The sequence below is a fragment of the Hemicordylus capensis genome, chromosome 2 (genome assembly GCF_027244095.1).
Source record: "Hemicordylus capensis ecotype Gifberg chromosome 2, rHemCap1.1.pri, whole genome shotgun sequence".
Taxonomy (NCBI): Eukaryota; Metazoa; Chordata; class Lepidosauria; order Squamata; family Cordylidae; genus Hemicordylus; species Hemicordylus capensis.
In genome coordinates this window covers 240,959,997-240,976,376 of record NC_069658.1, presented here as the reverse complement: position 1 = coordinate 240,976,376, position 16,380 = coordinate 240,959,997, and the positions used below count along the sequence as shown (strand labels likewise).

Genomic DNA, 16,380 nt, shown 5'->3' with positions numbered 1-16,380 from the left:
GCCAATCACGATCCCTTTTGCCTTCTCTAGTAATCACGTCTCTCTCACCTTAACTTTTTGCTGGCATCTCAGTCGGCAGTCAAATGGGCGGGAGGGGCTTCCTTCCACCCTTTCCCTTCAGAAGAGAAACAAATGTTTACATCGGAAAAAGACTTGTTAACTCTCAGTCCTTACCAGGACTATGACATTGGACTGAAACTCCCACCCACCCACACCGGCCCCGCCAACACCACCAGGGTAGCATCTACGCGAGAGGTAGAAATGCAACAGATACAGTTTCCTATGTGGAAGCACCAGGATGGGCTCTGCCTGTTGTGTTTCTGCCTTTCTCCTTGTTCCCCCCTGGTTCTGTCCTGAGGTGCATTGGTGGCATGCACTCCAGATCCTCACCGCAAGGGAATGCCCCATAGTCCTGTTTTCGTCTTCAACATCTGGAGAGGAGAGCTGGTCTTGTGGTAGCAAGCATGACTTGTCCCCATAGCTAAGCAGGGTCTGCCCTGGTTGCATCTGAATGGGAGACTAGAAGTGTGAGCAATGCAAGATATTCACCTCAGGGGATGGAGCTGCTCTGGGAAGAGTAGAAGGTTCCAAGTTCCCTCCCTGGCATCTCCAAGATAGGGCTGAGAGAGATTCCTGCCTGCAACCTTGGAGAAGCCGCTGCCAGTCTGTGAAGACAATACTGAGCTAGTTAGACCAGTGGTCTGATTCAGTATATGGCAGGTTCCTATGTTTCTTAATCGAGCCTAATATATATATTTGAGGACGGGGATGGGTGGGTGGTGGAACATGGTCAGAAGAGTGAGCATGCTCAGTCAGTGCATGGCAACATGGGATGCTGCTATATACTGAGTCAGACCCTTGGTCCACCTAGCTCAGTATTGTCTACACAGACTGGGTTCCAGCGGTATCGAAAAGGTTGCAGGCAGGCATCTCTCTCAGCCCTTCCTTGGAGATGCCAGGGAGGGAACTTCGAACCTTCTGCTCTTGCCAGAGGAGCTCCATCCCCTGACGGGAAGATCTTACGGTGCTCACATGTAGTTTCCCATTCATACACAGCCAGTGCAGACCCTGCTTAGCTACGGGGACAAGTTATGTTTGCTACCACAAGACCTGCTCTCCTCTACCTTACAGTATCACCACCTACCTTATAGGGCTGAATAAGGTTCCAACAAAATAATGCAAAATGTTCTGAACGATCCAAAGAAGCACCTCTGAGTGTATGACCAAGACCACCCAAGCCTTTCTTTTCCACCCCATCTGCCATTCCTTCCATTCAATGGCACCCGTGTTTAAATCCTTGTTTCATGTTAATCTCCCCCCACCTCAATCCCCCAACAAGGTGGTACTAAACCACTTGCCAACAGGGAATGCCTACTTGCCAATAGCCAACAATAGAAAACCTAGGAATGCCAATAGGGAACAAAATTTAAGGTATATGGACAGTCAATAGAATTCTACCCCACCAAACCCCCCAGGCTATGATAATGCCGGAGTGATCCTTAAGCAGCATATTATCCATATGGGACACCAGATAGATTTAGGTCGGCCATCAAGCTACAGGTGGCATGGAGCAGTTAAGCCCTTGCAAAAACCAGCCAACTCTCTGTATAATCTGACATATCCAACCCCCAGAAGGCCCCTGATGCTACCCCTGATGGATGTGTTGCCCTCTGTGGTATTAGAGGGTAGATTTAGGAGGGTTCCTTTTTTGGAGAGATTGTGTCCTTGTGGGAATGGCGATGTTGAACCAGAAGGTCATGGGCTTTTGTATTGCTCATTTTATCGTGATCTGCATCTTAGATTTATTTCTCCTCTTGTTTTTAGATATCCAAATAATTCTGATGAATTATTTGAACCTAAACTGATTTTTAAAGACGAAGAAGGCAGGATATTAGCATTGGAAATTCTAATTTCCGGAATTAAAACAGTGATAATTGGAATCAATGCCCCAAATGAAAAGAAAGTTGAATTTTATAATTATTTGGATCAAAAGATGGCGGAGTTATAGAATGTCAATTTGATTATATTGGGAGATTTTAATGGAGTTGTCTCGACATCTTTGGATAGAAAATCCGACATTTCGGATAGGAATTTACAAGGTAAACTTCCAAAAGTATTTTTTGACTTAGTAGAACACATGGATCTTTATGATTTGTGGAGAATTAAAAATTCCACTGCAAAAGAATATACTTATTTATCTGAAAGATATCAATCACATTCAAGGATAGATATGGACTGGACATCTAAAGCTATTACACCATGTATGGAAAGGATGGATATTTTACCTAGGACTTTTTCAGATCATAACCCAATTTGCTTTACATGGAAGAAGAAAAGAACGACCTCATTTCGTTGGAGATTGAATGAATACCTCTTGAAAAAAACAGACGTCATGGAGAAAGCTAAAAAGAAATTAAAGGACTATTTTGAACTGAATTTGAATCAGGGAATGGACAATAAAATTGTTTGGGATGCAAGTAAAGCGGTTATGAGAAGTTTTTTTATACAGCAAAATTCATATTTTAAAAAGCAAAGAGGACTGAAAAAAGAGACATTATTGATGTAGATCTCCAAAAAGGAAAGGGAATTATTATGGGCTAAAGATAAGAAGACGGTCATACAAGCTATCAAAATGCTGCAAGAACAACTTTCTGTGTTAATAGCAAATGAACAGCTGGCTGGATTTTATATAAACAAGACCAAGACTAAGGTGTTAACTAAAAATATGGATCAGAAAACCAAAGACAGATTCTCTGAAATAAGTGAGCTGAAAGTGGAGAAGAAAGTTAAATATTTGGGGGTTTGGTTATCAAATAACAACTCCCTGTTGTTTACAAATAATGATGTCAAAATATGGAATTCAGTGAAAATTGATTTACAAAGATGGTCTAAAATGAATCTGTCTTTAATGGGAAGAATTTCAGTGGTGAAAATGAATGTCCTGCCAAAAATGTTGTTTCTCTTTCAGACTATTCCCATAACTAACACTTTATCTAGTTTTAAGCAATGGCAGAAGGACATAACTAAGTTTGTTTGGCAGGGGAAAAGACCAAGAATTAATTTTAAGAATCTAACAGATGCAAAGGAAAGAGGTGGTCTTACCTTGCCAGACTTAAGGTTGTATTTTGATGCTGTTTGTTTGACATGGTTAAAAGAATGGATAACGCTAAGAAATCCTAGAATTCTTGATTTAGAAGGATTTGACAGAAGGTTTGGATGGCATGCGTATTTGTGGTATGAAAAAAGTAAAATACATAAAGATTTTTTGAACCACTATGTGAGAAGGAGTTTAATGAGGGTGTGGTTAAAATATAAAAATTGGTTTGAACCTAAAAATCTGTTATGGGTATCTCCGATTGAAGCCTTATCACATAAAGAAGTAAATATGCAAATGTGCTGGGGTACCTATAGGGATTTGTTACATTTTCAGGAAAAGGATTGTAAGTTAAAAAGATTAACTGAAATAGAAGATTTGGTTAGAGATTGGTTTCAGTATCATCAGTTAAATGAGATGTATAAGAAGGACCTTAAAGTCGGATTTGAGGACCAGACTTCAAATTTTGGGAAGGAATTATGTCAAAATGATGAAAAATTAGTTTCTAAAATGTATAAACTGTTGCTTTTGGAGGAAACAAGAGATGAAGTGGTTAAAACGACTATGATAAAATGGGCTCAAGATGCGGGGCGTAATATAGAAATGGCAGCCTGGGAAAAGTTATGGAAAAATGATTTAAAATTTACTGCATGTTATGCTATCAAAGAAAATTATTATAAAATGGTGTATAGATGGTATCTGACACCAAAAAAATTGGCATTAATGTATAAAAATGTTTCAAACAAATGTTGGAAGTGTGGACATTTTGAAGGCACATTTTTTCATATGTGGTGGACCTGTGGGAAGGCTAAAGCCTATTGGGATATGATATATAATGAATTAAAGAAAATATTTAAAATGACATTTCCTAAGAAGCCAGAATCCTTCCTGCTGGGAATAACACAAGGTGCAATTTCTACAACCAATTTAACATTTTTTATGTATGCCTCCATGGCGGCTAGAATTATATATGCACAGAAATGGAAGTCTAGTGAACTGCCTTCAAAAGAAGACTGGCTGATAAAAATTTTGAAATATGCGGAGATGGCAAAACCTACAGCACTATTAAGAAATCAAAACTTGGAATGTTTTAAAGAAGATTGGAAACCATTTTTGTTGTATCTAAAGAATTACTTTCCTACTATGGACTTGACAGCAGGGTTTGAAATTTAGTATAGATCGCAGGTTGGTTAGATTAATTATGTTTGTAAGGGTTTGAACTTATGTTTTGAATTATTATCACAGCAAGGGTAAATTTTATAGTTGATGATTCACGAAGAAATGTGAGCGGGAAGTCCACCTTTTCTGTGTGTATTTTTAATGAATGATAATATTGCTATTGTTAAAATCAATAAAAATTGAATTTGGAGTTAAAAAAGAGAGGTCCGTCTCCGGATGCCGCTGATCCGTCTGGCAGTGACGGGAGTGGGCCTGCTCTGTTGTCACTCCTAGGCTGTGCAATGTGCTCCCTGTAGATGAGGGCTGCTCAATTTCAGCCCTCTTGCAGATGTTGGCCTACATTTCCCATCATCCCTGACTGGACCACTATTGCTGGGGTTATGGGAGTTGTAGTCCAAAAACAGCTGGGGAATTAATTTGAGCAGGCTTACTATAGACGTTTGTGGTTTAATATCTTTGCCACCCTTCAAAAGAGCCCTTAAGACACATTTTTTTCCAGCCAGGCAGTTTGTTTTATATTGTGTTTTTCTTGTCTTTATTTTCATGAACTGCCTAGGACCTTTGGAGTTAGGTGGTATATAAAATACATATAATAAGAGTGAGGAGGCAGGACTACAGATGGGGTATGCCCATGTCAGTGGCCGCTCCTCTGGTCACTTCCCCTGCTTAGTTTCATAATAAACATATAGCATATAAAGCTTAGGGAAACCTATGTTATGAGGTCATTTGGAATGATTCAATTTTAAAAGGAGCTGCAGACATAAAAACTGAGTTGCTGGTATTTTCACACTAACAAGTCTGTTCCGTAGCTGAAGTATGTTGGTGCCATTCTCCCCGCTGTGTTTCAAGGCGGTGAACACTCTCCTTGCTGCTCAAGTTAGTTTCTCTGAATGGGAGGTCAACTGGATCCCCCTAGATGAGAAGCCAGAGGACTGGATCCCCCTGGTGCTGCCCAGAGGCGGCTGCTCCCAGCGTAGACATCCCCGCATAGTTCCTCTTCACATCTCCAGGGCCAGAAGGGCCCCTTCTATTGGCACCAGAGTCCACAGGGCCAGCTGGGAAGGCATGTGCGGATGTTGGGAAAGCACATGGGGACACTTGACATTACAGATGGCCCATAGGATTTCCCAGCCAGTTCCATGGGCCCCTGTGGTGTCCGAAATGTGGGAAACAGCCAAGGAATGATGACCCACTCTGGGAACAGCTGCCTCCACCTAGCAGCAGGAGGAGGCTGCAGATTCATGGGAATGGAGGGTCCGATGCAGAACCCTAATACGTACCTTAAAATTAGCAACTATGGGGAGGTCCCAGAATGTCCACCGTGGATTTCCAAGAGAAGATATTCCTAAGGAAACGTTGTTAAAATAATGCAATAAACTCTCTCTCTCTCTCTCTCTCTCTCTCTCTCTCTCTCTCTCTGTGTGGTTTTAATTCCAAACAATTCTCTCTTATTTATGTCTGTATTTTTTTAAAATGCATATACCCTGTCTCAATTAGTCTTACAACATTTCTTTTCGCTTATCTCTGCAAATTGGCTGTATGCATGAATAATACAGTTTTCATTTCTCGATTTATAATAAGTTTTAAAACATATCCCATCCGGAAAACAGTAGATTCTGCTGTGAATCTCTCTCTCGAACCCCAGCCCCATCCTTCGCTAGAGCCGGGGTTCCTTGCCTTGGTCCCTAGCTGTGGTTGGATGATGACTCCAACCATCCCCAGCCACAATGGCCTTTGGATTGCAAAGAGCTGCAAGAGTTGAGCCACTTCCAAGCAGGGGAAGTGTAAGAGATTTTTGCCACCCCAGAATCCCTGCAACCAGGAATAAGTGAGGGCTCCAAAAATCCCTACACTGACCAATGGGTTCTTTTGATGGTTCTGGCTGTCAAGAATCCCAAGACCCAGGAAGACACGAGGAGAAATGAAGAGATTATATTTAATCAAAACTGATTTATTTTCTTACCAAGATTCAGGTGAATCATAGCATACAGCATGCAGCAAAATTACTTCTCTCACACAAAGCAGTCGATATTTCTTGTAGTCTGCCAAGCCTTATCAACAACAACCACCATTCTGGCATATTTAAAGAATTCATTCTGAATACTAATGTGACAGTGGGACAGACATTTCATGTTAAAATGGCTCCTTCATCTCCTGAATTAGCAGCAAACCAGAACGCTCCGCAAACCCGGGCTATCTGTTCGTGAGTAGCCGTGCCACTGCACCATGGCTACTTGTGAGTAGACACCAGGCCGGGAGGCTTAAACGCAACTTGGGGGTCTCCCCAGTATGCCCTGCGTGCTTCCGGGGGCTGCGGGTCCCCTGAGCTCCCCACCCCCCACTGGCTCCATCACGGAGCCGGCAACCGTGTGGGTGGCCTATCAAGCCGCCCAGGGCTCCCTGCCCGCTTGTCTGCAGGGTGAGAGCAAAAGCGTGTCTCATGGATCGTGAGACCCGCCTCATTCTTTTTATAGTTCTTATTTCTAGTAGTCTGCCAAACCTTATCAACAGCAACAACTGTTCTAGCATATTTAAAGAATTCATTCAGAATGGTAATGTGATGGTGGGACAGGTTAGGACAGACATTTCATGTAAAAATGGCTCCTTCGACTCCTGAATTAGCAGCCAAAGCATGGACGAGCAGGGGCGTAGCAAGGTTGGAGTGGGCCCAGAGACGAGATTTTAAAATGCCCCCCCCCCACACTCAAAGTCCAGGGCCTCCGCACACCCCAGGCCCCCAAGGATTTAAGTCTGATATTCCAAAATAAGTATGCTGCCTGGAAATACATTTCACTGAATACACACACGCACACTTCACAATATATCATGATATACATTGAGTACTATACATTTGTTTTACTTTTAATGCCTAGAACACACTAGAAAGATGAATTATTAAAATGGGCCCCTCGCTGCAGATTAGCAAAGGAGACTTTCAACCATGCAGGGTGAGCCTATGTTTGTTTTCTCAGAATTCTGAACAAATTCAGTCAAGTCTGATTGCAGGAGGTTTTTCACAGGAGGCTTTTAAAGCCCCTTAAGACACATCTCCTCTGGAATGGAGGTGCTGCATTCACATGTTGGCCAGATTTACCCTGAAGTCCCTGCAAGTTATTGGGGAGCAGTTCACACACAAGAAAAATAAAATAAAATAAAAGCACAAGACATGCTTCACAGTTCTCACTCAGACCTTCTGGGTTGCAAAACAACTTGAACATAAGTGCATTTATAAATGAATGAATGAATAAAATAAATATAATACTGTTTCTTCCAGAAGTTTTTGTAATTTTCTGCCATGAAACAAGCCACTTATAGGACTTTTTAGATAGTTTTTTTTTAAGCCAGCAAATTTTCCAAGCTGTTTAAAAATAAATATTCAGAGACTTCTCAGTCCCTCCCCCCCCATATCAAAGCCCTATGGCAAGCAGATGCCTATATATGGGGGGGGGGAAGGTAACCACAAAAAGGAGTTCACACTCTACCTGGCAGCAAGGGGTCTTCTGCTGCAGAGAACAGTGGAGGCCTCTCTGGCTGCCTCCTCCTTCCTGGCTGGCTTGGGCCCTACTGGAGTTCAGGCTTCACTGCGGCCTACACGGAGGCCTCCGTGGAAGCCCCGCCCACCCACCGATCAGCTGAGAGGCGGGAGAAAAGGAGCTCTTTGCAGCTGGGCTGCTGCTTCGATTTTGGGCCAGGAGAACAAGCAGGAGAGACGGCGAAGAGGGCAAGTGGCTGAGAGGCCATGGGGCTGGGCAGGGGGCAATGGGGAGTCACGTGAGGTGCCTCTGGGGGGCCCCTCCAGGCAGTGGGGCCCCCAGACAACTGTCTCCCCTTGCCCGATCATTGTTACGCGCCTGTGGACGAGGCTCCAGACCTTTTGTACATTTTTTAATCCTTCCTGTTTTTCTGCTGGTGCTCCCTGGATTCTCTTGGATCCACTCTAAGCTTATTTTGCCTTTCTCCCAGCAGGTTGGACCTACAACAAAATGGAGCACCAGCTCAAACGGAGTGCCCACCTTTAGGAACCCCAATGTGACCCTATAAGCCCCATGGCCCTTTAGGGCAGTAGCCAAGCTGGCACTGGCCAGGGGCACAGAGGTTTAGGGGTGCCATTGTGTTCCCTTCACAGTTGACAGAGGATATGTTTAAAATGGGGTTCAGCACTACACTGATCACAGTGAATTATTCAAGGTTCCCACCTTGAATCTTCAAGATAGCAGCCAAAGCAGCAGGGAGCCTCCCAGGAGGAACAAAAGGGGCAGGAATGCTGCAGGAGCTTCCTGCAAAAGGCGGCCCAGAGAGTCTCTCCCCCCTCTCATTCTTCCTCCACAAACTTTGCGGGGCAGCAACTCCAAAGGAGGCTTCTTCTCCAGGTTTTGGGCCCATTCATCGCCTGGCCAGTCACCTCCGCAGCCCTGGCCTCAGCACAAGCGATTGCCCCTTCGGGTGCCTGATCCTTGTCTCCATGACCCAGGCCGGCAGCAAACAAACGGCTGCAGGCCCAGAGTACAGCCTCCAGCAGCTCAAGTAACTGGCGGGGAGCGGATGGGAACAGCGGCAACTACTAACTTCAAAAGGAGCTCTGTTCCTAGCAGCTAGCCAAAATGCCTGGGTCTAGCCCAGGACTGCTGCAACCAACCATGCGGGGAGCTGCTCCAGACACTGCAGCCTCAGCTTGGAGAGCCCACCAAAACTGGTGAGCGTGTGGTGTAGTGGTTAGAGTGCTGGACTCGGACCTGGGAGACCCGAGTGCGAATCCCTGTTCAGCCATGAGGCTTGCTGGGTGACTCTGGGCCAGTCACTTCTCTCTCAGCTTGGCCTGCTTCACAGGGTTGTTGTGAGGAGAGACTCACGTGTTTAGTGCACCGCTCTGGGCTCCTTGGAGGAAGAGCGGGATAGAAAATAAACAAACAAATAAATAAATAAGATCAAGGCCAGCAAGCATCTCCCTATGGCCACAGACCTGCCTAGGCGGTGGCCCCCTCTCTCCTCCCCAGGCCTAACTCGCTTGTGGAGTTTTTAACCCTTGCCACAAGAACTCTTTGCACTACGCTCGGTTGGCTGGCTTATAGGCAGCTCCTCCTAGCAAGCCTGGGAGGGCCCTTCCTGCACCTTCGCCAAGAACCCATTTTGTGAGGGTGCAATCATGCATGGCCCTCTAGGGGTCATCTTGACAAATACCCTTTCCCTTCTTTGGAACCTCCAGGGTGTAAAGGGGAAATGGAGGGAGGAAAATGCTCCTCTGGTCAGCTATATGGCCTCCCTCGTTTTCTGCAGAAGTTTCCTCTCTTAGAGGCAGAGTCACAGCCTTATAACCATGTCCATAACTCTGCTGCTCCCATAATATGTGTTTTCGCCATGCTTGTAGCGGACACTAACAAACTTATTACATTACAGGCCTCTATGACCAGAAAATCTGGTTACATTGGGGTAAGCGAGGGTGCTTTCATCTGCGGAGCAGGATCAACCCTGCATGCATTTGAATGAGAGACCACAGTATTGTTGTTTTATTATATACCGTGTTTCCCCGAAAATAAGACAGTGTCTTATATTAATTTTAGCACCAAAAAATGCACTAGGGCAATTAGCGGTACATCAGAAATTACTGCTAGGTCTTACTTTCGGGAAAACAGTGTGTGTGTGTGTGTGTGTGTGTGTGTGTGTATACATATATATAAAATATTATATTGTTGCATTTACACCCCTTCCAGGGCTCTGGAACAAGGTCTGTGTCTGTCACCTCTGTAACAGCAAAGGAACAGCCATGCTAGATCAGTCCCATGGCCAATCCTAGTCCAGCTCCTCTTCACTAAAGGACATTATTAATTTTCTGTTCAAATGAACTTCTAGGGACACTAATATTTTCCCTCACAAGAGGTTTCTCTCAGCAAAGGATGCAACCCGTACTTCCGAGGAGAATGACCTTCCAGGTCAGTGCCAATGATGCATTCTACGTCTCCAGTCCAGTAGAACATAAAATTAAGTTTCCAGGAGAGCCCCAGCCTCAAACAGCCCAGCTGGATCAGGCCCAAGGCCCAGCTAGCCCAGCATCCTGTCTTCGCGCGGTGGCCCGCTGGATGCCACTGGAGGCCACGGGCGGGAGTGGGGGGCATGCCGTCTCTCCTGCTGTTGCTCTTCTGCAACTGGTACTCAGGGGCCTCAGTGTCCTTGTCATTACACTACTAGGGTGATCCTCTTATCACTAGGTACGCCCTCTTCCGGTGAGATAACTTACCTCAGCAAGGTGCTTATTTGCATATTTTACTAAAGACAGGTGTCTAGTCGGAGGTCTCATGCCCTTCCATGAGACAGAGGATCCTCTGCTGTACTTCTACTCTACCGTTAACATACCGTTATTGGGGAACATGTGCATACTATCTTTGCTGCTCTCATGCACCTAATCTGAACCTTAATAAGGCCTCTGACCACAGGCACTGATAGCCTGGCCCCTTCCAACTCTCCCCTTCCAAGGCCCCACCCTAGCCTCATAGGGTGGCTGCATGAAGCCCAGAGTCATACCCCCTTAGGAGGCTGATTCCTTCACCCTCCTGGCTCTGGATCTCTGGGGTAGTATTGAGGCGGTTCAGAGAGACCACCTGGATAGATGCCACCTATGAGCGAAGTCCATGATAGATAGCCCTCATCTACCTCCAGTTAGCTGGCGAGGAAGTTCACATCCACAGTCCTTCCGGCCCTGTTCACCCTTCTGGATTTCCCACAATTAATATACAATGTGAACACTGCCAAATTAACAACAACACAGCAATGGACAGCCTCCTCCAATCATAGTAGGACTACAGTTCCACAGTCCCACCCAGCCTTCCCACCTGGGTCAAGCGCTGGCATGCAGGTGTAGCTGCCAGTTCCAACAATGGAAGGCCTCAGTCACATCAGAATCTCTGGTCACAGGTATGAGGGCACAACCCTGAGAGTAGTATACCTCATTTCCAAACACAAATTGGTGAAAGGGATGGTACATTGTATTACCCCTAAGACAAATATACCTTGCCTCAGATCTCCACTCGCTGGCTTAACTACCAAGACGGCAGTACAAGGCTTCAGTGACATACCTCCTACCCAGTACAGCATAGTCCACATGGGCTCTCATAAATGAGCCATTGTCCAGCCACTCGGCAACATGAGTCCTAGACCTTTGAAGTCTGCCTCCTCTGTAGAGTGGGACGAGCAGCCAGGTCCAGTGCATGGCCTAGTAGTAACCAGGGCCACATTGACCCCTTCCCATCTTAGATACCCTCTCTAGGGTCATGTAACAGCCATGGTTCCTAGGGGAGCTCATCTGCAGCACCCAATAGGACATATCAAGACTCCCTCTGGGCAGTAAGGATATGACTCACTGTTTTAATCTCCACTGGGTCCCCCGTTACAGGTAGTGACATGGCAAGCACCAACTGTACAGTCGACTCATTTCCATCTCGATCTAGCCTATCGACAGTCTCTCTCCATACAAACCATCTTAGCCATGAGATGATGGTACGGGGCAATGCCTCGATCAATATCACTGTTTTTGTGACTACCACTATTCCCATCATGGGATATATTACCACAGGCTCATAACCTCTCACAGGCTTATAATCTCTGGACTCTCTCTAGCTATCTTAACATTCTTGCCTAACTGTTCTTCCAGGGTGGAACTCTCTCCCCCACCCCCACCAGCTAGGATAGAAGGTCCATGGCCATATAGTTGGAAGACCGCACCCAACTAATTCCAGAGAGTTGCTGTACTGCTTGCAGCCTAGCCTAAGGCAGGCAGTGTCATCGTTCCTGAGGGGTGCTACCTGCCAACCTTTCCCACAGTACGTCAGCTGGACACCTGTCCAGTTCCCTTCCTGGGCATGAAATTTACCGGGCAGATGACCAGAGGTTAGCAGGCTCCCTAACACAGTGGAACCCTCTCCGTTGGCCTTACAGAGGAACCTAGGATATTCATCCGACTTTGACTTTCTCCTGACATCCTAAGGACCAAGGTCCATCCACAACCAAGCACTCTCAGGTGTAACTGGCACAACTTGGACCTATATCAGCAGCTCAGCCTCATTCCATAAAACTAACTGTCTCCGTTTCCTTCTACCAGGAACTATAGGCGAGGCAGTGACTTCTCTATTGCCAGATGGATTACCACGTGTATCGTTCTGGCACACAAAACATTCGGCCTCCCTTATATATCACGGCCCACTCAACGAGGGTGGCAGCAACCTCAGCCGCCTTTTTTCACCCAATGCAGCAGTCCAGGAAATCTGTAGGGCTGCAACCTGGAATAATCCATCTATGTTCACGCAGCCTTTTAAAGTGGACATTATGCCTCCCCCTAGGTGGCTTTTGGTAGACGAGTTCTGCAAGGGCGCTTCTACAGGAGCGGCCAAGAGCGCATCCCTCCCTGGTAACGTACAGGCTTTGGTATGTCCCATGGAGATGGCCTTGATTGGCAGCAACCGAGAACGGAGCATTGGTCACTTACCGTGAAGGCTTCTTCTGGTTGCTGCAGTCAAGGCCATCTCGGCCCTCCCAGCTAGCTGCTCTTGGGTTGCTCCTGAAGGTGGGGTGTTGCTGTTTTTGTTTTACTTGTTTAGTACGAGTGCTGGAATTAGATCACTCTTCCAGCTGGAAAGTGCTCTTCAGTATCGTATGTCCATCCAACTCACCTGTCTGTTCTAGCTTCCTAGGATTTACCCCATGTAGCTTAATCTGTGGTTGGAAATATAGGTCAGTCTTTATTTGCTAACTTGGCCTGTAAGAACTGGGCGGGGTCATCCCCCATCAGGCTCTAGAGACTTCTATCTTTCAGCTAATTAGCATAGTCCTGCCTTGGAGCATGGGCGGGGGATAACCCATGGAGATGGCCTTGACTGCAGCAACCAGAAGAAGCCTTCACGGTAAGTGACCAATGCTCTGTTCTTAAGTACTGTAATTGTAGTACAGTGCTTCTTCGGATCGTTCAAAACATTTTTCATTATCTTGTTGGAGCCTTATTCAGCCCTATAAGGTAGGCAGCGATACTGTCAGGTAGAGGAGAGCTGGTCTTGTGTTCGCAAACATGACTTGTCCCCTTAGCTAAGCAGGGTCTATCCTGGCTGTGTATGAATGGGAGACTACATGTGAGCATCTTCCCGTCAGGGGATGGAGCTCCTCTGGCAAGAACAGAAGGTTCCAAGTTCCCTCCCTGGCATCTCCAAGGAAGGGCTGAGAGAGATGACAGCCTGCAACCTTGGAGATGCTGCTGCCAACCACTCTGTGTAGACAATACTGAGCTAGGTGGACCAAGGGTCTGACTCAGTATATAGCAGCATCCCATGTTGCCATGCACTGACTGAGCATGCTCACTCTACTGACCGTGTTCCACCACCCACCCACCCCGGCCCTCAAATATATATTAGGCTCGATTAAGAAACATCCAGATGTTGAAGACGAAAACAGGACTATGGGACATTCCCTTGCGGGGAGGATCTGGAGTGCATGCCACCAATGCACCTCAGGACAGAACCAGGGGGGAACAAGGAGAAAGGCAGAAACACAACAGGCAGAGCCCATCCTGGTGCTTCCACATAGGAAGCTGTATCTGTTGCATTTCTACCTCTTGCGTAGATGCTACCCTGGTGGTGCGGGGGGGGGGAGTTTCAGTCCAATGGCATAGTCCTGGTTTGGACTGGGAGTTAACAAGTCTTTTTCCGATGTGAACATTTTTTTTTTACTCTTCTGAAGGGAAAGGGTGGTAGGAAGCCCCGTTGACTGCCGACTGAGATGCCAGCAAAGAGTTAAGGGTGAGAGAGACGTGAATCCTAGAGCAGGCAAAAGGGATCGTGATTGGCCACACTCTCTTCCTGCCCCGCCCTCTTCGCTGTGGAAGAGGAGGACTCCCGGGATTATTTCTTGCAAGGAACCCCACCCCTGCCTGGGAGGAGGAGGAGGAGAGTGATGAAGGCCAAGGAATCGGGAGGAGTAAGTGGGTGGGAGACCAAAGGCCAGGAGGTGAATGGGGGGAGAAGGGGGGAAGAAAGTCACCCCCAAGCAGCCCCCCCCACTTCAGCTGATGGGGAGGTGGCCTGTGTGGGGCTGATGATGCCTCTGCAGTTCCTTCCAATCCAAGACAAGCTTCTTTGCAAAAGGAGGAGGCTTTGAGGAGACAGAAGCCAGTTTTCCAGCTGCTTGCCCTCAATAGCTTTGCGGGACCCTAACGGGAAAGAGAGACAGTGGTTCCTGGAGGAGGAGGAGGAGGAGGAAGAAAGGGGGAGAAGCAGATCTGCCGGGAATATTTGGGGAGGAAAGAGGGGTGGGGGAGAGAAGGCTGTTCTGGGCAGCGGGGGACACACAGCCATCCTTTTCGGGGAGGAGGCTCTGCATTGGTCTGTGACTTGCAAAGGAAGGAACCTCCTTGCATACTGCAGGGGCCCTTTAGATTTGGCTCCTTTTCTATAAAAGGAAGCCTCTGTAAGGAGCCCAAATAATCCATTTTCCTTAGTGAAATGCCTCCACGACTTGGGGGTGTTCTACTTCAAGCACAGAACCACGTTATTGCTTTGCAGTACTCAGTTCCTGCTGCAAGGAGCAATCTGTTGGTGAAACAACTTTGGCCTTTCTTTGGAGCATGGAATTGGAGATGGAAATGCAGGACTCAGGTGGCCCAGAGACCATCAAGGCTGGGAGCGGTGAGGAATTCTGGGAAAGGACTCTGCAGGAAACCCTGTATGAGGACACGCTCCCTTCAGATGCGCAGCTCCAACACTTCAGGCAATTCCGCTACCAGGAGGTTGAGGAACCCCGACAGGTTTGCAGCCGACTTCACCACCTTTGCCGTCGGTGGCTCAGACCAGAGCAGCACACAAAACACCAGATCATGGACCTTGTGATCCTAGAGCAGTTTCTGACCATCCTGCCCCCGGAGATGGAGAGCTGGGTGAGGGAATGTGGAGCAGAGACCAGTTCGCAGGCGGTGGCCCTGGCGGAAGGTTTCCTCCTCAGCCAAGCAGAGGCCAAGAAGCAGGGAGAGCAGCAGGTGAGAGAGTCGGTGGAAGGTCAAATGAGTTCTCTTCATCATATGTTCATGTATATTAAAAATTGATATCCCACCTTTCTGTAAGACCTCAAAGTGTCACTAATATGAGAAAAATGTAAAACTAATTAAGGATTAGGTCTGCTTACTGAAATGGAGTCTCATGTAAGCAAGGAGAAATGTCCTTAATGTACCCATATTTCTCTCAGCACCGTTGCAGGGGGAAGTATCCTAACCTTCCTCCTCCCACTCACCCTCCTCTGCCATTGTCTTTTCTAAACCCTGCCTCCCCCTGCCCTGCCTGGGATTTCTGTTGGCTTTTCAGGTGCAGGGACCATTAGCAGAAGCAAACCTCTTGGTTTCTGAGGCAGAGAAGACTCTATCAGACGCCAGATTGAAGCTGCTGCATGGAGGGAGATCTCAGGAGGATCATGCAGATACCACCTCACTGGGTAAGGAGTAATGGATCCCACTTCTGCTGGGTCTCCCTTAATCCCTTGTGCCTAAAAAGGGGTATTTCTTTGTCAACCTGCGTCTGTCTGTGGGGGACGAGCAGGGGTGCACTACTGAAATGATGTGGTGGGCTGAAAGCAACCATGACTTGGTGTGCAGGGGCTGACGGTCAATGTTTAGTCCCTAAATTTAGGGCACTAATTATTAAAATTTAATATATTAATTAATTGAATTAAATCAAATTAAAATGAAATTCATTGAAATTAATTTAATAATATTTAAACTGTAGAAGCTCTTGCAGGCCAAGGTGAATCAAATTAAATTGGATTAAACTTCATAACCATTATTTTTATTTATTTATTTATAATATGTCTATACCACCCAAAACTTGCAACAAAACCCTTATGGCAACAAAACCCTGATTGGATAACCACAAATGTGAATTGGGGCGGGGGGGCATCTCTTTCAGATGGTGTGGAAATCCAAGCCGAGTCATTCATTCCTCAATCCAGTTGTGATTTAGGAATTGAATGGAGGAATCCAGTTTGAACGTGGGTGGGGGCACCACTCCACAGGAGCAAGGGCAAGGTGGTGCGTTCTGCTCCATCTGCCCTCCCCCACTCCCACGCCCCCCTGTCCACTTTCAGTTGGG

The 16,380-nt window shown here is 46.6% G+C and overlaps 1 protein-coding gene and 1 pseudogene across 1 annotated transcript in view; one reads left to right on the top strand and one right to left on the bottom strand.

Moving 5' to 3' along the window:
• LOC128347586 (zinc finger protein 420-like) overlaps positions 1 to 7,842 on the bottom strand; it is a 56,371-nt pseudogene extending 48,529 nt beyond the window's left edge.
• Positions 7,843 to 13,205: 5,363 nt separating this feature from the next.
• LOC128343901 (uncharacterized) overlaps positions 13,206 to 16,380 on the top strand; it is a 47,927-nt gene continuing 44,752 nt past the window's right edge. The window contains 2 exon segments of the mRNA XM_053293333.1: positions 13,206 to 15,278; positions 15,601 to 15,727. Of these exon segments, the coding sequence (XP_053149308.1) occupies positions 14,871 to 15,278; positions 15,601 to 15,727 (535 nt within the window). The 5' untranslated portion in view covers positions 13,206 to 14,870.